Source organism: Symphodus melops (assembly GCF_947650265.1).
Source record: "Symphodus melops genome assembly, chromosome: 10".
Classification (NCBI taxonomy): Eukaryota; Metazoa; Chordata; class Actinopteri; order Labriformes; family Labridae; genus Symphodus; species Symphodus melops.
The window spans coordinates 6,619,258-6,642,748 of record NC_136700.1 but is presented as its reverse complement, the minus strand read 5'-3'; the positions used below and the strand labels follow the sequence as shown (position 1 = coordinate 6,642,748).

General features: G+C 38.7%; 1 protein-coding gene across 1 annotated transcript; it reads left to right on the top strand.

The window, feature by feature from the left end:
- The first annotated feature begins 361 nt into the window (after positions 1–361).
- Positions 362–23,222, top strand: ptgir (prostaglandin I2 receptor). The gene is made up of 4 exons (XM_079353964.1): positions 362–522; positions 709–1,758; positions 20,326–21,825; positions 21,858–23,222. Exons 2-3 carry the CDS (start codon positions 916–918, stop codon positions 20,611–20,613), a joined length of 1,131 nt encoding a protein of 376 aa, XP_079210090.1. The 5' UTR covers positions 362–522; positions 709–915; the 3' UTR covers positions 20,614–21,825; positions 21,858–23,222.
- Positions 23,223–23,491: the final 269 nt, after the last annotated feature.

Here is a 23,491-nt window from a genome sequence, read left to right as displayed (position 1 = left end):
TGACCTAAATAGAGAAACGTTTGGGCTATTTCCGATGAATATATTTAATTTGGATTTTTAAGAGAAAGCAAGTGGATCGTGTATCCAGCGTGTTCTTACCCTTATTCCTCTTGTATGCAAAAAAGATTTTAAAATAAGAAAGAAGAGAGAAAACAACTCGACGTTGGCTATACTGTCTACATTTTAATTAAAGCATCTCTATGTATGAATTTCGTTTTCATTTTCTCCCCATTTTCCTGACGTTCACATTTTTTTTAAATTCAGCGTCTTTGAGTAAAGTGGGCGGGGCTTCAAACAGAGACTGGGAGGTGACAGGAGGAGAAAGTCTGCGGAGGAGAGCCGGAGCTCGTGTAGTCTTTCTCTGTCTGTTGATGTGCGTGCGTCCAACAGCTTACCACCGGCACTTTTAAACTTCATATCCGTGTTTCGCCTCAGACAAAGCTTGATATTTTACAAACGAAGAGAAGGAGCAGCTGCAGAAGAAAAAGTGTACAGTCTCTCTACAGCCCGTTACAGGTGAGTGTTTATTGGTCATCATGACAACGGACTTAAGTTATTAACTTTTAGCAGAATAGCCTCATCAAATATTTCAACTCTTTGTTAAATTATAGTTTTATGATTCTTAGTTTTTACAAGGTTGAACCAAGCAAACATTTAAAAAAAAAAGTTGTATATATTATATTTTGTTTTTCTTTGTTCCACAGAAAGAAAATCAATACTTTGTATTGTGAAAGAGACCCAGACAGAGATTCTGACAATCATGTTTGAAGTCAATGCAGCATGATGGGTCTCACCGAACCCTGCCTTCTCTGTGGTCACATAATGGTATCAAGATGTCAGACTTTCACTTCGTTGTCTGGGGATTCCTTCTTTATTCCACACTGAGCGGCCATACTTCATCTCAGTGAGTTAAACATGAACATAAGCATGCTTCCAGAGGAATCATGCCATAACATCACCTGCAATGGCACGACTGTTTACGGGGATGGCAAGCCGGCTACGAGCATCATCATGTTCTTGGCTGGCGTGGTTGGAAACCTCCTGGCTCTCTTCATCCTCGGCGTGCACCAGAAAGAACTCCGCTCCAGGTCCTCAGTCTTCTGCATACTTGTGACCGGCCTGGCCCTCACTGACCTGCTGGGCACCTGCCTCCTCAGCCCACCTGTGTTCATGTGCTACGCCCGCAACAGATCGCTGATTGGCATGGGGGATGAAATCCTGTGCAAACTCTTTGGCTTTGCGATGAGTTTCTTTGGCCTGGCGCCCACGCTCATCCTGTGCGCCATGGCTGTGGAACGCTGTTTGGCCATTAGCCACCCTTACTTTTACTCTGTGCACATCCGCCGCAGTTTTGCAAAATTTACTCTTTTCTTTATTTACCTCTTTTCTTTGGTCTTCTGCCTCCTGCCGTACGCAGGCTATGGCAAATATAGACAGTACTGCCCCGGGACGTGGTGCTTTATCGACATGGATGCAACAGGAGATGAATGGGCCAACTTGGTGAGGGCCTTCTCTGTGTCCTATTCCTCCCTCATGGCTCTGCTGATCCTGGCTGTGTTTGTGTGCAACGGCTCGGTCATAGTCAGCCTATGCCAGATGCACCGGAACCAGATGATGCGGCGTGGCTCGGTGGGTCCAAATGTGAGAAAGCGGAGGCTGAGCCTGGCCTGGTTCGGACAGGGGGAAGAGGAGATGGACCACCTAGTGCTGCTGGCACTCATCACACTCATCTTTGTGGTCTGCTCTCTGCCGCTCACAGTGAGTTCACTTTTGACATTCACATAGTGTGTGATAATTTCCCGTTTTTTAACTGTTAGTGGCGCTCTTCAGATTTGAACTCTAAAGCACAATCTGTAAGCATCTTGTGAACTGAATTCACTGGAAAAGGAGGGAATAGCTGACACCCTGATGTGTCATGTAGTCATGTAGTCAGTTGTTGAAATATGAAGCAAACCTCCTCATGAATCAAAAAAAAAGGCGATTTGCATTTAAAGGGGAACAGAAGGTAGAATTTTTTAACCATGTTTTTTCTTTTGTTCTAATTAACATAAGTCTCAGACTGGGTGTACGCTTCCATCTGATATGGACACTGATACTTGAATTTGGGGATAGGCCAACGCTAGCACCAATCCCCTACCAATACTCGGCACTATCACACTGGAATGCCTATCTTAAGACAAGTTGAAACAGCAAATAAGCAAAGATAACATTAGCTGTAGCTTAAAAGCGATAACAAGCCAGATTAAACACATGCACTGCTTTATTCAGAGTAACTCCATGACAATTTTTTTTTTCTCACCTGGCTTTGAAACAGTATTTACTCTACTTGTAGATAAACCTCCATAATGACTATACATTATAGCTGTCTGTGTGGGATACTGTTTAGGAGCAGCAACATTAAAATTAAATCATTTGATCATCTATGGGACCTTCAAATTAAAGTAGATGGGATCAGTGCACAGACTAGCAGATGCAGATCTCGCATTTTAGAAGGAAGTGTTTGCGAAACTACTTTTAATATCCTGATCACTCTAGAAAATAATGGGTTTGTATTAGCCTCAAAGAGATTCACAACCTCTTAGGCTCATAAAAATAATTCCTTCCTTCTTCCAGTAATTATGTAAACAGAAAGCTCAGCGGGCATGGTGACGGTTGATGTTTTTGTCTCTATGCCTTGTTAGTGTCTTCTTAATGTTTGTGTTTAGCTCTTGCAGTAAAAGGTGAGTGCAGCCTTTACCACACATGGCATGCTGTCACTGTGCATGAGTGTGTCTGTGTAGTGCATTTATCTTCTTAACGCCATCAGTGTGCCTATTTGAGAAGAGTGTGCCAAACCTGGACAAACTGGTCCGACCTTGCCTATCCCAGAGGACAAAGATCCTCTTGCAGTAAGGTTAGGGAAACCCTTCTCCTTTCTTTGTCCCCTCTTAAACACCAGCTGGAGGATGTGATTAAATCTATGTTTTTTTATGAAGGCATCCCTGCTTTCGGTTTTTCGTGCAAGCCTTTTTTTTATAACATTCCTCTAATGATAACAGGAAGCAATAAGAAGTGTTTGTTCACATTCTCTCTGTTTACCAACTACTCATTGTCTGCATCTGCATACTTTGTGGTAAAACTCTGCCTCAAGGTTGGACTGAGCTGCAGCACATGCAGGGGTTGTGGCTGAGGGGGCCTGTGACGAGTGATGAGGATATCACTCGTCAGCACTGTGTGAGTAAGATTTAAGGAAACTGAAACCCCAACTTCCTCTTTGCAAATAGTATTGCACTCTAGCTGTACAGATATGTGTCACATGTGTGCCAGTTTAAAAATGGAACAAGCAAATGTGCAGTTTAATAACAAGCGAGGTATTTAATAGGCAAAGTAAGTGGTGAACACACAGTAAAGGGTCCTTTTTTGTGACTGTGCAACTTCAAATTTGCTCCTTTTAGACTCAGTTACTAAAAAATTTTTTTATGTTCACAACCTCAATGTTAACATTGTTCTTAATTTTCCATCAGTTAATCATCTCTACCAACCTGATCAGCAGTATATCATTGTGAGTAATTTAATACCCTATGATTAAGTAATTAGTGATTCATTCCTCATGTCAGCAGGCCTGTGTGTGTGTGTGTGCGTGTGTGTGTCTGTTCATGTAACATATGTTTGCCTTGTCCAAGTACAAGTTAAGGTTTGTGGCTAGAACCAAAAGAAGTGAGACGATGATGAAGTGAGTGAGTGAGTGTATGTCAGACGACCTCCCATGTTTCCAGACACATTGGGTCTTATGATTAACACTGGTTAGTTTGCCTTAAGCACAACAGATGTTAAAGACAAAAAAATGGATTCTTTTGTAGGGGATTGACATTTTTTTTATTTGGCATATTTAAAGACTTGAATTCGGACACCTTTTAGATAAACGGATACAAATTACATTGAGTCATTGTGTACACAAGAATGTGCCAACACAAACACACATGGGTCCTGCTTATCCCCCAAAGCTCATTTTGTATCTGAATACACCTTGGAAAATAATGCTTTAAACTCTGCAAAGTTGGCATTGTTAAAGGTTGTCTTCGTCAGCAGAGATGTAAAACAGGTACAAGAAAATAAATGATTCCTCTTTAAATGTACTAGGTAAAAATTGTGGACCCACAAATCTCTCACATCTCATAGGAAAGAATAACATCTGTACTCCTAGATCAGGCAGCCAAATGTAGTCTTTGCTAAGTGTTGTTTTTTGTCAGAGGAAAACATGTGGATGTTATAATTTTCACCAGTTTGTATTTTGTGGTGGTGCTATCAGGAAAGTGTTGAAAGAGAATCACCAGATGTGTGGGAGTTTCTCAGAAAGGTTGTGTTTGACATGTTGACCTGGTTTAAAGATTCAGATTCTTTGTGTGTAAATGTTTCATTGGTCCGATTCACACCAGCCTTCAATGTCACGCAACAGCGCAAGGCCTTGGGTGTTATATGTATCACCTCCCACTCATTAATTGTAAACCTGCATATTGTGGGTATGGTAGAAATCTGTAAAACAATATGTTATCATTAACCAGTTAAACTTGGTGTGATTAGTTATATCCCTGCTGCTGTCCTGTGGAAGAACGCTTGATTTGTTTGATGTGAAACATGCGAGTCCTTTTGGTTTGTTCTGGCAAGGACTGTTGACATTGTTGGGAAGTTGATGCCATATGGAATATTTGGTTTGGCTTGTTAAACACTTGAATATACAGCCACAAAAATCCATCTGGAGCCGTGGGATAGGAATAAAAGCCACGCCACTGTAAGCGCTCCATTTTGGGAGTTAACAAAAACAACATTCACGAATTAAGAAGGAAAACAGTTTGGCTCGCTTGAAATAAGTGCAGAAACAGCGACTTGATTCAATGACAGTTGAGATAAGTTTTGCTAACTGCTTGTTACTAATCTGTTGCTTGTTTAAGCTTTTCAATCGTAAAATTGAACAAATAAATGAAATAAAACATTGACGAATGATTTAAGGTTTAAGAACATCCTCCTTAGTGCGATCTGTTGATGTGTTCTTTCTATTTCTAAGTATTTCTGGACTGTATTTTATGTGCCTTGATGGACGTTTTATTCTTTGAAAGGAAACTCAACATCAGTCCGTTAGGTGTTTTATTTCCTTCTCTTTGTCCTGTCCTCTTCACTTTATAAATGTTCAAAACTATTTTCCCTTTGTGGAGGGCAGGAATGTGCTGATAGTGTATTTTGGCAATGACTAATCCCCCCAGGCCTCCCAGATGTTCCCATGGGGTAGCAGGATATGTTGCAGGTCAATACCTGGATCAATGAAGCGCTGCACCCATGTCACTTGTAGCACTTGTTAAATTGGAAGTGATTTTATCGCTGATTTTCTCCTGTTGACGTATTGATCATGAGTTAGATAAGTAAGAGTCTGTTTTGGGAAGTCTTTAAAACCTCCCCTGAGCACGTTTTGTTATTTGGCATCTTTCCCAACTTTAATTAGGAGCAGCTCTGTGGGACAGATTTGAATATGTGTGTGTGTGTGTGTGTGTGCGTGTGTGTGTGTGTGTGTTTGTGTGTGTGTGTGTGTGTGTGTGTGTGTGTGTGTGTGTGTTTGTGTGTGTAAGGCCAGATGACTGAGAGTGTAACAAGGAGCTATGCATTTAATTTTACACCACTGGATTATTTAAAATATTATGAGCAGCAGCTGATTTCAGTGTTCATAAAAACTCAATCCTTTGATCAACAAAGTGAAGTTAAAAATAGTGGACTAGAGCTCTGGAGGCTGGAAAGGAAATGTAGAATTAAAGAAACCCTGTGAAGTTGGTATTATAAACAAAGTTGTGTTTACATTCAGTGTTTTTCACTAATACACTTGTGTGTCGTCTTCTAAATCTTCACAGTTGGGTCGAAGCCCTAAAAACTTGTTTCGCTATAGAAGACAGTTCATGGAGCATCGAGTTAAGACAATACTAACGAGCTCTTAAGTTACGCCATGTAGCCTACAGATGAAGCCATCGAAAACTTCCCTTATTTCTACAGACTTGTAACGCCCATAAGTGCCACTGAGGGAAACTAGATGCCATTGTTCATCTATTCATCAGGAGGAGCGGTGACTAAAGTGATTTACTGCAAGTGAAAACAGCTGCATGTGATACTTGTTGTGGCTTCATCTGTATGTTCATTGATGGCGTCCTAATAAAAACTGAAATACAAATCCCAGGGTTTCACAAGAGCATGACACACTTTTGGGAAAAGATGAAACGGAAGCAACAAATCATTTCCAAATGCCAACATACCAGAACAAACTTGGAAAGGGGGATGATTGTCAGCAAGAATATGAACAACACAGTCACAGGAAATCATGCCTTCAGGAGACGATGAAGCACTTCATAAATCCAGTGTTACGTATGTGTCAGACTATGCAGAAGGAAACTATTCTGACATAATCGCACATTAAAAAACAATGTTGAACAGTAAGCAACACAACACTTTTTTTTAAATCGGAATGACAAAAACTCCATTGTTTATCTTTTATGGACTCTGGAAAGAAGAAGGAAATGCTTAATGTTACACACTGTGTGTGTTTTAATTCCTGATCTGTCTTTCCACGAGCGAAAGTGTACATAGTGTTTATGCCTTGTATTATAGTGTTTATGGTGTTTATAGTGTTTATGCCTTGTATTATTTAAGTCTATTGTATTTGTCTTTAACCCCTTTATTTAATTAATGTAAACTGGCTCACAGCTGTTCTTTTTTTCTTTCTGCTATTTGATGCTGTTTATATTCCTTGCTTTACTGTTTTTTGGAGCTATTGTAACACCCACATTTCCCTCATTGGGGGATCAATAAAGTGTATCCTTATCCTTATCCTTATGTGTAGCTGTTTTAACATTAACAACTTACACATTGAGACACAAGACAGCTGTCTTATATCCTCAAAGGACTTTAACCCTAAGCGCATAAATAAATCCAAATTACAATAGTTACACAACAGTCTTGAGCCTTTAAGTCCATCGACTTGCCCTGACTTGAATGCTATGAAAAATATGCAGAATGACAAGATGACAGCGATTCATAGACGCTCCCCAGTGTCCACATCCAAGATCTAGTGAAGTACATGTAAGTGTGGAAAATGGGGAAAGTCCCAAAGTCCAGACGTATCCAAGATGACTCAAAGCTGAAATCCCTGTAATATCTCCGAAAAGTGGGATCATCTGAGTCTGATACTGCAACAACTGGAAATGTTGAAATAAGTTCTAAAGTTGTTCTTTGTGTAGTGAACGATGACCTTTGCACATGTTTTAGGTGACAGATGAGTCCACATAGCATGGGAGTGTTTCATATTGACATGTAAAGACAGAGGCCCAAAAATCTTTTTTTAACTGTTGTCGTGCCTGAGGTGCTGCAGGTGCTAATGGAAGATAAATGTCACTGCAAGCTTTCCAGGTTTCCATAAGGTAAGACGATGCCCTGCAATCAGCAGCTTGCTTTGTGTACCGAACAATAAAGTCTCCCTTTGAATGCTTAATCCTTCGTTTAACATATACACCATGCACGCAAACTAGGAGGATAGTACATGCACATATGTACTCCTCTTACAGCAAACAAGCTTTTCTTGTACGCACCTATATTTCCACCGTTTTTATTTTCTATGTGGGATTTTATGTAGTTTCAAAAGTGGACAACACATGATATGAATAAACACCAAGTAAAGAAGGAGCAGATATTGAACCCCTTTAATGTGTCATCTAAGTGACCTGAAAAAAAAATGGCTGCAGGCTTCAATCAGAGGGCAGCAGGTGCTGCAGATTGAAATGGCTCTGAGGATGATGAAAAATATCATGACGACAGATGTGCAGAGCAGACAGAAGGCAGATCAGCAGAGGTTATTGTTACCGGGTGTGTTTTTGGTTATCCTAATGAATGGCTAAACATGAGTCAATGGGTATGTGCTGACCTGAACAAAGCAGAATAGTTTGCCAGTATTTTGTTGCTCAGATCAGGCTGCATGCTCTCTTGTCTCAGGGCAAGTTAACTTTACTGCCTTCACTGTAGATTTTAATCTAAATCTGTGTTTGTTGAAATTGTTAGCAACACGAGGCCTGCAAACTCAAGCTGTAAATACTAAACATCAATTTATACATTTATAATGCTAACTTTGCAGAATGATCCTTATTTACTCTCCAAGGAGATGCAGCAAAATTGGTGTCTTATTTATGGTGGCTTGATTAATGCTGTGGCAATATTCACCATCTTTTAGCTCCTTGTTTGGTCACCACCAGCTGAAATACCTTTGCTTCATAGCCACTACATGTTCTTTGCAGCCTTTTAGAAATGTACGAAAGTCCACAAGAATGTTTAGGCTGTATCTTCTAGCAGAATATAAGCATGTTTGTTAACATAGAAACTTTCTCAGAAGTGTCAACAGTTATCTGTGATTTGTGTTATGTTAATGTTGTCTGAACTCAGCTGAATAATCTGTCTGTTTCGCGATTTCATCATTTCACAATGATACAGAAACAAACCCCACCTTACACTAGCCAGTCCATCTTTGACTTTAACTGTTTTGTAGTGGCACAGAAAGGGAATGTTTGGAGCATTCATAGCTGTAGTAGAGGCAACTTACTGAAAGAACAACAGAGGACAAGCAGGTACACTCACTGTTGTTTCAGTCAATTTTGTTTTTTATTATTCTTCGTCAAAACACAGGTTTTATAAGTTCAGTCGCTTTTTTTTCCTACCTGTTTGGATAGTGAAATTCTTTCTTGGAGCTTGTGGCAAACCTTATTGTTCATAAACCAAAACAATTTTAAATTGAGCACTCCTGTTGCAACAGTAAGCAACATCCTGTTTTGGTTTTCATTACGCTGCTCTTATTTTCAGTCTCTGAAATGATTTCTGTTTACATACAGTATTGCGGCTTCCCACATTTTTCCTCTGATTAAAACCATTACTGGGACTTTAAAATGGAAGGGGGGTCTCAATTCTACTGTACTGACCAATCAATAACCCTTTAAACTACACATCCTTAAATGCTGAATGCTATTAAAGCTCAACACATGGCGTTAATTAATTCTCATTCTTGGTGTTTCTGGTTCAGTTTTGTATTTTATTAATTTCAGAGTTTAGATTTCCTTTCTTCTTTTAGTTTGTCTCTGCTGTGGCTTGTTTCCTTTATGTTTTTCTTTATTTTTTAATGTTCCTTTGTTTGGTCTGTATTGTTTTCTGTTTCTGTTCCTCTTGCTGTGTATTGTTACGGTTATATTCTTGAGTTCTCTGTGTGTCTTCAGGGTTTCCTGTTTTACTTTTGTCCTCTGTGTTTCTTGTCCTGTCTTAATTTCATCCTTTGTCTGGTTTCCTTCCATTTTTGATTACCCAGATTTTTTTCACCTGTGTCCTGTTAGTCTCATCTGTTTTTGATTGCCCCCTGTATTTAGTCTCTATAGTTTACCTCACCAGGATCTATAAGAGAGATGTTTTGCTTTCATAAATCATTGAATTGGAAGTTTTTCCTCAATAAGTACATTTCGAAGAATTGAAAAAAACGTATTCATACTCCTCCTAAACATTTCATCGCAATATTTCTCTTCTACATGTACAGCATTGACACTAGATACAGTGTTAGCAGCAAGTGAGCATTTTGCAGCAGAAGGTGAAAAAAACTATTTATTTGATTTCTGAGGTTTTCAAATGAAAAGTGGTTGTTGCTAACTCTTGGATTGACAAATGAAAAATGTAAAATTTTTGTGGAAATTGGCCCATAAACATTGTAGGCTGTTGGGCTTGTGTGCATCTGTGCATTTCCAAGTGACATGTTATTAACTTCCCCCTCTTGGGATTTATTTGTTGGGTATTTTGATCCAAGTTGAAGACAGTTGACAAAATGACATGAGTGCCCGTCTTGCGTCAGTGTGTGATGACAAAGTGTTAGTATTTGATGAGACAAATGAGAAGATGCTGGTGCAATCTACTCGTCCAGGCCCCTCATCAAACAGGGTATTGAATTGACCAAATGATAAAACGTATTGATCTTGGTAAATGTTATTACTTTTGGGCTAAGCTTGTGAGAAATAACGATGTCAGTATAAATCTGTCTTCTCTAATCGATAGCTGCCTCAGACTCGACTGCTTCCTCGCCGTAACTAAACGTTTGATCACATGAGAGACAATTGGTGGTTTTCCTTTAAATGATGAATGTACAGCCTATAGGTCAGGCTCTCTGATGTGATGGAGATAGTAGGCTATGTATTACTGTAACTGCACTGCTTCTTTCTCTGGCATTACAAACGTACATTATGATCAATTATTCTGGGCCATAAAAAAACATTTTTCTATGTAATTATCACAATTGATCATGTTTGATATCTTGCATGTCAAACCATCGACTTTTTGATTTTTTAGGATTTGAAAGAACACATGCCTCCTTGTTTTGCCTCTGTGTTTTTCTTACATGTTACATTCACCCTCCTCACATGTAGACCACCACTGAGCTGTAAATTGGCTTTCGTGCTGATGATGATGCTGATGACAAACTTGCAATGTTTTGCAAATGAAGTTGGTCTTCGTCTTTGCATGCAAGGCTTTCCTTGGCGTGGTTTTTAGTTCATGCTGTCAGCCTTTGAAGGGGTGGCAGCTGGTACAACATTTGACTTCAAAAAGTGGTGTGCATGAGCAAAGAAACATGTTTGTTTGTGTCTTTGAATCATTGCAACATAATGCATTATCTAGAGTTCTCTCTGTTTGTCCTTTTGGTTTTCTTGCGATGCATGTCCACAGTCAGACTTTTCCATCCATCAACACCGTCTTATGTTCAGGCTGCATTGTGGGAAACATGCTCCACACCCAAGCATAGAGTTTCTCAGTTTCAATAGGGTCACTCCGATAATGCAGAGGCTCATATTTTGATATTCTTTTTTTTTTTTGTTCGAAAGATCAAAAACTGATTTTGGCTTGGGGTGCACCTTAGGGTGAGCACGTGATAAAGTATACCAGTTTTAACAACAATTTTAGAAATAGTGGTCAAAAATTGATTGGTAAAACAAAAAACTTAAACTAAAGCTTGACAAATACAGGTGTTGTGTGAACCATAAACAGGATCAGAGCTGTGATGGCCACCGAAGCCCTTCTGTGATAATTTAAGAGTTAAATCTTCTGGGATTTAACTGATGGAGAAAACAATAGGACCATTGTTTCATACCCAACCTTGCATGCTATCTCTGGAGATACATGACCTAATAAAACTAGGCTGGGACATGGCAGTGAAAAACGACACCCTCACAGCAAACAAACTGTCAGTGGAGCAGCAGCCCAACGTGTGAAAAAAGGAAACTGCTGTCATATATAGTTCAATAAAAGTTTGATAACATAAAATACGTCGAGAAATCAGATCTGAGAAGTTTTTATGAAATCTTATCTTCTGTAGGAATTGTTTGGTGCTATTGGGTCCAGCCCTGAATATTCCTCTTTGTTCCACAAAGTTCATTATGATTCATGAAATTTACAATGAAACACACATGAGCTGATCTGTTGTGTGGTTTGAGGGCCTTGATGAGTATTCAAGTTTTTCACAGCTCATAAATAATCACAAACAAATCCCCTGAGTGAGACAGCGCACAATGAATCACTCAAATTTTTTTTTTTTCACACTTAAGCATTCCTGCAGGTTCAAACAACAGGACACACTCAGTTTTTTGTGGTTTGATGCAGACGAACCATTTTTGATTAATCATTTGATATGCTTCACGTTTTTTTTTTCTTTTATATTCTGGGAACAGGCGTTATGATATTTTCTCTGTAATTTGTCCGAAATACCTTATGACGCAAAATAATGGAAATTGGCTTTCAACTAGAAGAATTCGGTCTCTATAGGGAAAAAACAAACAAAGAGATAATTGCTACCAGACAGTCAGAGCGGATTGTGTGGTTTTGGGATTTTAAAGGCTCATTGAACACAAGCTGATGTTTACAAGTGTACAGAACCTGAAAATATGTGATGGGAATAAGCCTCCCTCTCCCCCAAGAATGCATGCTCCAATACTTTCAGGACTCCTAAAAATACATTTGGGGTCCCTCAACAGTTTGATGATAAGTAAGGCTGGGCGATATGAACAAACGAATCACAAAAGAAAATGTTCATACCAGTCGATATCAATGATTATCACGATAAATGTCAAAGCGTTAATTCTTTCAGATTTACTGGCTGATTTTAGCTCCAGAGTCAAAGTTGAATAAACCAGATGGTTAATCGGGCTTTAATCATTCTTTATTGTTTGAACATGACACATTGTACTTGAACAGAGAAACATTTCACAATCATACGCACCATACACTGTCCTGGAAAATGCTGAGAAAAGTCCCCTCGCGATAATTATCAACAGAGCGAGGCAATGAAGACAGAGTGTGTTCCATCAGGGGAATACTTCTGTCTGAATGACCATTAGTGAGTTTCCTCTTGGCTGCAGTGAATTACCTGTAACCATTTGACCTTTAACCAACATTGTGCAGAAAAGGACTGCTGTGAGATCAATATTCAAGAGAGCAAATGTCAGCGACTCACATGGCCATCCGTCTTAATATTCAGGAGTTTACTTCTGATGCCCCTGACTGATCTCCAGCTGACGCCCACCCAGCACACAGCCGGGCACAAACATTTATGGTCCCAGCAGCACAAAAACAAACTCTCACAGTTGGATGTTGATAGTTTGGTAGACTGGACAACAAATCTCCTGACAGAGAGATTATTTGGGGAAAAAAGGAATTAAAAAAACTTTCCCAGGACAATAAAAAGATGATAAAAAAACATGCAATTCTATCTGAATGTGGGATGGATTTACACACTTTATGATTCTCATTAAGTCCTTTGTTGTGTGTCTTGTTTTACAGTGGCAGCATAAAGAGAATATGGATTTGTTGAATACAGTCTGAGTTTTGCATACTTCGTGTATAGTGCATTGTGAAGCAGGTTGCGAAACTGAAGCGAATATATCAGTATCATGTCTTTTTTTTGTAGGTCACAGACAACCGAAACTCTGAAATGGCATTTGTTTCTATCTTGTTTCAGTAAGGAAAAAAACACAGACTCGCAACACATGTACAGACTTGTTGTATGTGCTTTTACAGTGTGCATTTAGACATACACGCCTTCTTTTTTTATTAGCCATTCAAATTTTAAAGTGACACATATTATTCAAACTGACTGTATTTGCATTGTTGTGAACACAGCCATCCACAAACTAGACAGAGCAACTAAAGTAACAGAACACGTGCCAGTTTTAACATGTAACAATAATACATCATGGGATGATATATATATGTTTTTACTCAGAAAGATGTATTTGTTTTGTAGCTTTTACATATCCAGGATATCATTCAGATGGGGTGAGGGGTAAAACCAGTCGAACATAAAAAGAGAATCACTGTTCAGCTTCGTGCACCATTTCTTTTTTTGAGTTACTCTGGTGATTGTGAATTTCATTTTAAAAAGCTGCTTTTATATATACAGTACTCTACCAAGAGATCTTTTTTTTATGCAGTGCAAAATTTGCCACTTAAAATCATGTGGTTTGAAACTTTAAAAAAGGAATTCCATAAGTGCCTGTCTGGTAGTCTTTGCGCTTTTATTGTCCATGAAACACAATAATGAAGATGTTTGCATGACCAATAGGGACGTTGGATTCAACTACAATGACAGGACCCGGGCTGATCAAAAAAGAGATACAGTTCATGTTGGTCAGTTGAGCTGAAATATTGGCAAACTAGTCGGCCAATATAACATTTTTGGGGGGCCGATTCTGACAACAATATCTGGGAAGGAAAAATCAGGTACAATTGGCCAATATCTTTGTCAGATCAATCTTTGCTCTGAAGATATAGATAGAATAGTGTCCCATATCAGAGATAAGATTAGGCAATGCTGATAGTTACTGGATATGCTAATATCAGCCAATTTATTCTGCTGGCCGATTAATCAGTTGGGCTATACAAATAAGATGAATAATGAAGGTGTACAGACTGTACCACTGGAATCAGAATATAGGATGTGACTGCGACAGGATGTGTAACTAACGACAGAAACCAATCTGAGCTGGCATCAATAGTGGAAGTAAACATAAGATAAGCTGAACAGTAGTTGCCCCAGTTCAAATGATGAATTTCTTCCTTTTTTAAAGATAACCGATAACATCAAAGTCTCCTTGTTTTTCATATTTCTCAAAGCGCCATTATACTGTAGTGTCAAACACCAGTCACAACATCACACAGCTAGTGTTGCCATTGGGTTCCTGTCGTTTTATCTCTTTTGAAGGGCAGATGTGGTCAACGCCTGTTTAGTGTCTCAGTTGCAAAATAAACAAGTTCTTAAGAAATGAGTATTGTCAACATATTTATCAGTGGGGTTTTTAACCTTACACAGCTGTTTCCACTTCCTCTTAAAGTGTTTTTTCTGTTTTCAGTTGTCAAGAAAACAGAAACTCTTGTGTAATTGTGATGTGTGAGATTTTTTATATGGTAACAATCAGATAGACCTGAATTCTTCATTTTACAGTACTAATGGCAAAAAAATATGATACTGATTCTGTGCACATGAAGGATATTTAAAAAAATAAATAAATCTATTTTTGCAAAAATTAAAGACAAGCATGATTTGTAGCGGTGGAGTCGATTGCATATTAAGAAATCTGTCATCTTGCTCTTTGGTCATTCGTCTTCCCAGATAATTGACTGGATTCAAGCTCAGACTGACGTTTGTTTCTCACAGTCCTCACAGCAGTCCTTTTCTGCACAGTGCTGGTTGAAGGTCTAATGGCTATAGGTAACTCCCTGCAGCCTCTGGCACTTCTTTAAGAGGAAACTCACTAATGGACAGACAGAAGTATTCCCCTGATGGAACACACTGTCTTGTCTTCATTGCCTCGCTCTGTTGCCTCTTATGAATATTTAATGTTTTCTTTCTCCTGACACACAACACATTTACTTTATTCTATCTTTATCAACAGTTTAATATCACTAGCTTGGAAGCCAGACATGGATGTTCTGACTGCACATGGCCTAAGGAGAAACTTTACTAATGGACACATTGATTTAATGCACCAGATGCATGCAAGCACCTACCCACTCATTCTTAGTCTCTGCATGTTTTTCTGTTCCTCAGATTGCACAAGTAAACTTTTTCACTCACTTCCTGCTGCCTGTGGAGCAAATAAATTTCCCTTCAATGTAGAAACCCTCCCACCCTGACCTTTCGTTGAAAGTCTGCGTTGTATGAGTCAAAGATGAGGCATTCTCAGGTCCTGTAGGAACTAAATGTGGTTCAAAGATCAGCATGGACAGACAGCCTTGGGGTTCTAATGTATATTTGATTCTCTGGCTCTGAATGGACACCAGGGCGCAAAGGCTTTGTCAAGAATTCACTTCTTATTGGAAAGTCGTTGCTTAGAAGCAAAGACAATGGAAACATTTGACTTGTTTGTGAGGATGCTGGATCTTTTTGTATACGGAATGTAAATTCTAGAGCAGAAATGCTACTTGAAAATACCTCTGAATTTGTCATGAACATCTCTTGTACTTTTGTAAGAAATAAGAGGCAGTTAGGTGTCTTAGATTTAGAAGATTTGCAGCAGTACACTGGAAACACTGAGTAGGCAAAACATTGTTAGGTGTGAAGATAACTTAGGCCTGAACTCAGGGGAAGGAAAGGAAACATTGCAACAGCAGTTTTATGTGAAACAGCAGTTTTTTTCCCTTAATGTGACAAATGGTTGTCTAGCCTTCAACGTTAAACTGCTGATCATTTGAAACTAACATTTCAAAGTTATTTAAAATATTGTCATTATTTTTTTTCCTGAGAGCGAAAAAACATACTGTGTAGCTAAATATATTACACAAGCTATCGCCAAATTGAATCAGTTGTGCTATTGGACAATCCAAATGGACTTGACCGTTTTCATCGGTGTCAATGTCTGCAGGTGTTTCTCAGAAACTCAGATCTTACACCTGCCGGCAAGAATTAGTAGTAGAATTGCAGTGCTGTGAGGTGAAACACAGAGCAAATAAAATCAGAAACAATAGAACATTGTGTTGATATAGCTTCAAACAGGATAGAGGTGTAATAACAGATATCCACCCTTTTATTCAAACATGATCACTGTCAGTCCAAAAACTCAAACAACACGACAGATATTTTGACATGGAGGCTTCAAATTGGGGATTCACAAACTAACTGTTGACATTTCATGGGTGGGACTCAATGTCAGTTGGCTATGGTCACACATTTTATAAGTGTAATAGATGCTGATTGTTTTATTTTACTTATAAAACCCTGACTGTGAATTTCCTCTCTCCCTAAAAACACCCTAAAAATGCTTTTAAGCACCACTTTTCCATCACAAGAAGGCAGAGTTTTACAAAGTTAGCCACTCGTTTTAAACAGCTGAACATTTAGCGAGGCAATAATCAGACGTTTCCCTCAGAAGCTGGTTCAGACTAAAGATCATCAGTCAGTATGAGTGCACGTTTCTCGGGTCTATACAACCACAACTCTAAATAGATGCTTCTAGTGTGTGTTTAAATAAGAAACAGCTGAAATGTATGTTTATTTTGGATCCCCATTAGCTTCATGAATAGTGAGAAGTTATATACTCACCAAGAAAAAAAAAATGTTATCAACAGATAATATTTCAGTGTCAAGTTTTGTAACTTAAGTAAAATCTCTTATTACCGATTTAACAAACCAAAGACTGACATGTATTCTTATTTTACTCTCTAGTACTACTTTAAACTTTCTACTATGATTATTTCTGTAGCGCTACAGCAAGTGTACCTCTCCCTGTGTGCACACTGCTGCACATAAACAGTCGTTTCTGAAAGGCGTGCTGTAATCCCCTCCCTGCTTGCTCTTAACCTTGTGTAATGATCCTGCAGTGAAACAGGAGCAGGAAAAAAAAGGTTTGGAAAGAGTCCTCCAGGACCAACATGATGGAAAATAATGAGCCGGAGAGCGTAGACATCCATTACGTGGGTTGCTTTCTGAAAGACACAGCAGTCATCGGCCCTAAATAGGATCTGATGTGTCTCTGCCAGGATGTACCCATTTACAAGGGCTGCATCCACGTACATGAAGAGTCATCAAAATATCTCGAAGGCTTACATAAAGAGATAAAGACCTACTGTTATAAGATTATAATTTATAAAGCCACTATTTTACAGACTGAAAACAAATCTGTGTATTTTGACAGCGTTATTTTCCTGTGAGTCTGAACAAATGTTTTCTAGTTAAAAAAACAAACATAGAATAGTGTTTTCAACAAGTGCTATTTCATGAAATTATATTTGTGATTGTATTTGTATGACATTTAGCATAATAAGCAATGAGTCTTAAATTTAAAAAAAAAACACAGCTTAAACAAAATGAAGCTTGCCGAGCAGTAACTGGCGATGAACATGCTGCTGTTTACAGACGTACAGCCTCCTGTACAGCATGTGCGAACGGTTTACAGCTGTTTGAAGAGAACATGAGCCAACTCACCTTTACTGGATTTATGTCTTTATAAGCAGACTGACAGCATCTTCTTTTTATCTGTCTGCACTGACATGATTCTTTGTTCTTCTAAATTATCACCATTATCATTCGCTGCTGTGCACTGTCTCTTTGAACACTAGACTTCTACTTGCTCCGTTTAAGGAGACCCAGACACCTCATCAGTTTTTGATTGGCCAGGCAGCCTGGAGTCCTTGGAGAAGACAGTTTGTCTTAAGTGTCATCTGTGTAGAGCTTCGGGTCCACTGAGAGGACCATAAGAGGCAGGGTGGCATGCAGAAACAGAGGCTACGCTAAGGGTGGTAGTGCGTTGGCGAGGACGGTGGTACAATGTGATTCACGTTTGTTTGAAATGTTTCTGGCAACACTGCATGATGGATAAAGTGTATGTGCAGCACACGAGAAATGTATCATTGTGTTTGTTGTTTTAGGCCAGCAACCGAAGCATTAGTCTCACTTAAAGTTGTATTTCCAGCACAAGCATTTCTGAGTCCTAGGCCTAAGCCAAGAAAGTTCAAAGTATCAGGAATGGTCCAGATAAAAAGTCCTCTTTTGTATTGTTTCAAGAGTCTTTAACTGGCTTGTACAATAAGAAGCCTGTGTTCCCCAGCTCCAATATATGACCATTGGCTCCTTTCTTGCACGCCATTCAGTGTACTCACCCTTCCTGATTTCTGACTGTTCTCCAATAAAGGCCCAAAAATACATCTACAAATAAATAAATAAATAATAATAAAAATAATAATAATAATAATAATAATAATAATAATGGTGAAAACTCATCCTCAAAGTAAAAACACAAGTCAATTACCTTTTGACCTTTTGGTTACATTTCTATCATTATACATATAGGTGGAGTGACTAACAGTGAAAACAGACTGACTGTCTAAAAAAAGAAGTGGCTTCAGATCAATTGATAAAACATTTCCTTGGTGTTTTGTGATTGTGTCGGGATCAGCAGGAGTGTGTGTGTAGGTGTGTGTGCGAGATTATAATCCATTAACACTAAATGTATTAAAGCCTGTGAAATCAGTGAGAAGCCATCAAGGTTTGACAAAATCGTTGTTGTGCAACTCAAGAATTTTCATAGAACCTCGAGTAAAGTGACTACTTCTGAACATCTGGTTGTGTTTTGTTGCACTCTGGACTGTAACACATCCAAGATGACAATGCTGTTCCAGGGTTCTGAAGATTTCATTTCACAGAGCTCTACGTCTTTCGAGAACATGATCATTGCTGTGGTTTTGTGTTTGCATATACTCCACCTACTTTCCCTTTCTCTGTCTTTCTGTTGGGTGTATCTGTGCATCATTAGCCTGTCAGAGGGAACACATCCTTTTTAGCTTAGCCAGTAAATGAGCACAGAGTAGACTTAGTCAGCTCTGTCTCCGGTTCCTCCGTAGTCTGGTTTTGCCTGGCTATGGACCTGTTCTGTCTATCAGCAGTCACTTCGTCTCCAGCTTATTAGTTTTCAGTCCAGGCCCTAGCAACAGGAAAACATTTATAGCAGTTCACATACTGTGGTACTCAATTAGCACAAGCCGTTAATGCGGCCACAGTTTGTTGGATATTTCATGGAGGAAATGGAGAACTGTTGACAGGGAGGTAGAGCAAGGTGACAAAAAAGCTCCTCCGCTCCAGCTGAGTGATGATGTCTGCAGCCAGTCATACCTTTATGCACAAAAAAGCTGTGGTTTCATCATGAAGTATTCCTACATCTGTTTACAAGACACTTGATTCTTCTGAAAAATAAATGTCATGCTCACAGAGCCTGTTTGTTTACGAAGCCTGATGATGACATTTTGTAAAGAATAACATAACAAGACAGACCACAGTCTCAACTGACTCTGAAGCTAAACACACTGTCACATGTTCTCTGCTTGTTAAAACACCAAAGGGCCGACAAGTTCATTGTCTTCTCATCTTTGAAGCATGAGTCAGGTCAGCTTTAATTTGGCTCCAACCAGGAGACAAAATGTTCAATCTTGAGTAAAAACAGTCTAGCACACACGTTTCCTTTTTGTTTAAATAGTGAGTTCTTTCAAATGAAAAATCATATTCCCTATTTACAATAGCTCAATGCAGAGTCTTCAGTTTTCTCACAAACAACAGTTCAAAGAGTACGGTAAGCATTTTTAAAACAGTAACTCATAATGACATAATCACGGATTAATTATATTTCAGTCGAGTTTGTAGTTGAGCTGAACTTGTAAATCCACATAACTTTAGTCAACTACAGTCCTGATTTGCTTATAATTAGTTTGTACGAACACACCCAAAAGACAAAAATATCCTGCCCTTAAAGGGACAACTCCTACATTTAATGTTACCCTCCTAAAGCTATTGTGTATTTTATAACCAAATACAGTTCAACGAAGTCCTGATCAGAGACAGAAATCATTCACCTGACCAGTGTGAGATTGCAAAACTGCCCAAACTTTTTTTTTAACACATAGTAATGTACTAAAGAAATACTCGAACAAAATATTAGCAACGACATAAAAACAAGAACGAAGAGAATTTAGTAATGTTGTAAAAGATCTGATTTAACGAAGTAAGAGAGACATGTAAATGACTTGAAAATGATAAAGACGGATGATAAAGAGGGGGTAAGAGTGGTTACAAACAAAACAAAATTACAGTTATATTTCAGGGTGTGTGTCTATACTAGGCCATTCACCAAACCTGCTCTGGATTGGTGAAAACCCTACAGCACCCAAATGTAACATACCTGACTGACGTGTGTGTAGAAAGCACCATTTTCTTGCTCTACAGTTTTAATAATTCACTCTGTCTGATCTCTGATTTCTTTTTTTTAGATTGCAGGCTTCATCAACGCCATTCAACCATTTTGTGATGACACACAGAACCTGACTGCCTTCCGTTTTTACGCCCTCAACCCCATCGTGGATCCCTGGGTCTTCATCATCTGCCGCAAGTCAGTGTTTCGCCACCTTTGTTCTCTGCTCAGCTGGCGCTTCAGCGGACGAGCTGTGAAGAGGACAGCACACTGCGCTCTGTCTTTACCCCTGGACCATCACATACAGCATAATCCCCCTGATATTAAACTTCCACAGGCCAACATATATCCCAGTATAGCCTTGTGACCCAGCAGGCTCTGCTCTGCAGGTTAAGTGGAGGCCTGGAGGTCTTTCATGTCTGATAAAACAAAGGAACAAAGATGTGAAATGAAACATTTGACTCCTCCACTCGACTCTCCTAGACAAAAGACAAAGAAAATATGGAAATCATTTATTTGGGACAGTTAGAGTTCACTTGAACTTTTTAAAAAAAAAAAGTGATCTCTCTCTGTCTTAAACTTCCAATGACTGATGGGCGCTGTTATATACTTTTGCTGTCAAACAAACAGCTCTGTAGCTCTGCACTGTGGGAGAATCACACTGTATTATTGCTTTGAATAATATACTATAAACTCAGAATATATGCACTTGAATATAGTTATATTGTTTAACAATATGCATGAATGTATGCTGACTTCTTTTCTTTCTGCCCTGTCTTTAGAGCACCTGCGAATAACTTTTGATTTGTGTTGATTTTGGTGCCTCTCAAAGTGGTACTGTACGTCTTTTCTCTGTACTGAATGTGTAAGTCCTGTTTTCTACTGAAAATATTATCCTGCTTTTTTTCACCTGTCAAATGTATCACTTATTGTCTGGGGAGAAAAAAGGCAATTTCTGCAGCATCCTGCTATTTCACTTGTTTGACACCTACAGGGAATTCAGGCATTAAAAATGACAATATAGAGATCATAAATATGTTGCAGATGGTCTCAATTGCTCTTGCAGGTCATGGCGATCTATCCATTCATTTTTCAGACTGTTTCATAACCAGCTTAAACTTCTCACAGAAAGGGTAGGTTTTGGTAATTAGATGGTCCAATTCTGAATAACAGTAAAACATGTAGATGATCAGTAGTACTGAAGAATTATCAGTGTAGTTATGGCAGGTGAGTGTGGTCTTTAAGAGGGACGTAGTTAATCCAAGTTAAGACAAGCAAATTAACAAAATTAAAACTAAAAAGAAGCGACTTTCCTTTCCAAGATGCCCCATATTTTTATGCACAATAGATGGCTCAGCAATGCTAATGTCAGAATACAAACATACTCACAGTGACAGTTCCATGTAGATTAGGTTTTTGGAAATGTCTCTTACTTTTGGTCGTACACCATTACATTGAACAGAATTAATATGATACCTCTAAATGGAAAGCTGAGCGCTCATGAAATTAATTTTTATTCATCCTCTTGGTGCCATATATAATAGAATCTAAAATAAAAATATATCCATTAGTTGACATGGTTGAATGGAAGTAGCAGCCGTAGCAGCCAAGTCTGAAATGTGACATCATACAGAATGCCTTGATGCTGCAATGGCCAGCAGAAAGTAGCTCCAAGTCAATTATGTACAAGTCTATGAAATATTTACCCATTTACTTACCTGTTTCTATTTTATCAGATTTGTTGTTTTTGTATTGATCATTAATTTCAATGATTCAATACAATAAGGCACTATTAAAAACATCTGTATAATGTAAGACACAAGATAAAACTTTGCGATCGACAAGTTGCTGCCATGGCAACCTCTCAACCTTGATACAGATGTAGCGCTGCTTATCCTCCAGCTCGACCAAGCACAGCAAGATCTCAAGGCCTCAAAGGTGTGGTCAATTAAGTAATATGTGATGTCATGGTGGCTATGTCCACATCTTACATACCGTCCATGTTGTCCGGCCTTTATGCAGACAAGCAGAGCTAACAACAATGATATTTTCACCTCATTTGAAGAGAAAGGTAGCGGTTCACCGTAAGCTAGTAAGCTCCATGAAAAATGAATCCCTGTACCAGATTTTATGGTCATCCATAGCTGTTGAGTTATATCATTCTGCATCATGACCTCTCTAGAGACGAAAGAAAAAACAGAAAGCTGTGGAGACGCTCAAGAATGGCTTGTAAAAAATCTGAAAATTCACCTTGACTTTGGATGAGCTTTTGGTGTGACTGGATCTGAGGTCTGACAGAAACCCCCCCTAAAGCTCAGACTGCAAGTATTAAGAATCTTGAGAATGTTCATCTAATAGATAAAAATCCTACATATTCAGTTGTTTTGTGCGGTTTACATAAGGAGCATGGAGACTCCCTCTCTTGACTTTAAGCTACCAGATGAAAACCTGTGAATCTTTTTAAGAATCAGTTTATTTTTAATGCTGCTAAATGCACTGTGAGAAATTGTCTTTTGTCATGAGGTTAATGTTGTAGCTGCATTGAAATGTAATGTACTTATGCCCTTCACACTGTGCTATGATGTTGTACAGTTTATCCTAATATTCTATTGGTTTGGTTCAAGCAGTGGAGTGCAGAGATGTATATGGATAACAGATGTGGTGTTTCAAGTGTTTTATTTTTTTCTGTGTTGCACATTCACTTTTTGCTTTGAAGTCTTTGAAGTCTTACTCATGCATGACTTGAGGTAAGTCGGATATCTTACGAATCGCACATATGGTCTTTGAGGGTATAAATATTTGAATTGAAATAATTCAAGGGAAAACATGTATTCACTGTACAGTCACAGTGTACACTGTGTACACTGTACAGTCACAGTGTACAGTGTACACAGTGTTTGTGCATGTAGAATAAAATACTGATATGCGAAGAATAACTGTCTTTCATCTTGTGGCTGTATATGTCCCCAAAGAGAAACTGAGATTTAAAAAATGTTCACAGTGACTTTGTGATGTTTAAAAGTCTGACCTATCAAAACACTGTCCACTGTGTTGTTTCTGACTGCTCAATGTTTATAGTCCATGAAAAAGGAGCAATAAGATAAACTGAAGAGAATTGTGTTTAGGTTGTCATTTGGACTTGTTACAACTCCGACATATGCTTTGAATACAGGGGAAATTTTATATGAACATCATACACAAATGTATTTACCAGGTAGTTTAAACCGTTACATTCATTCATACTT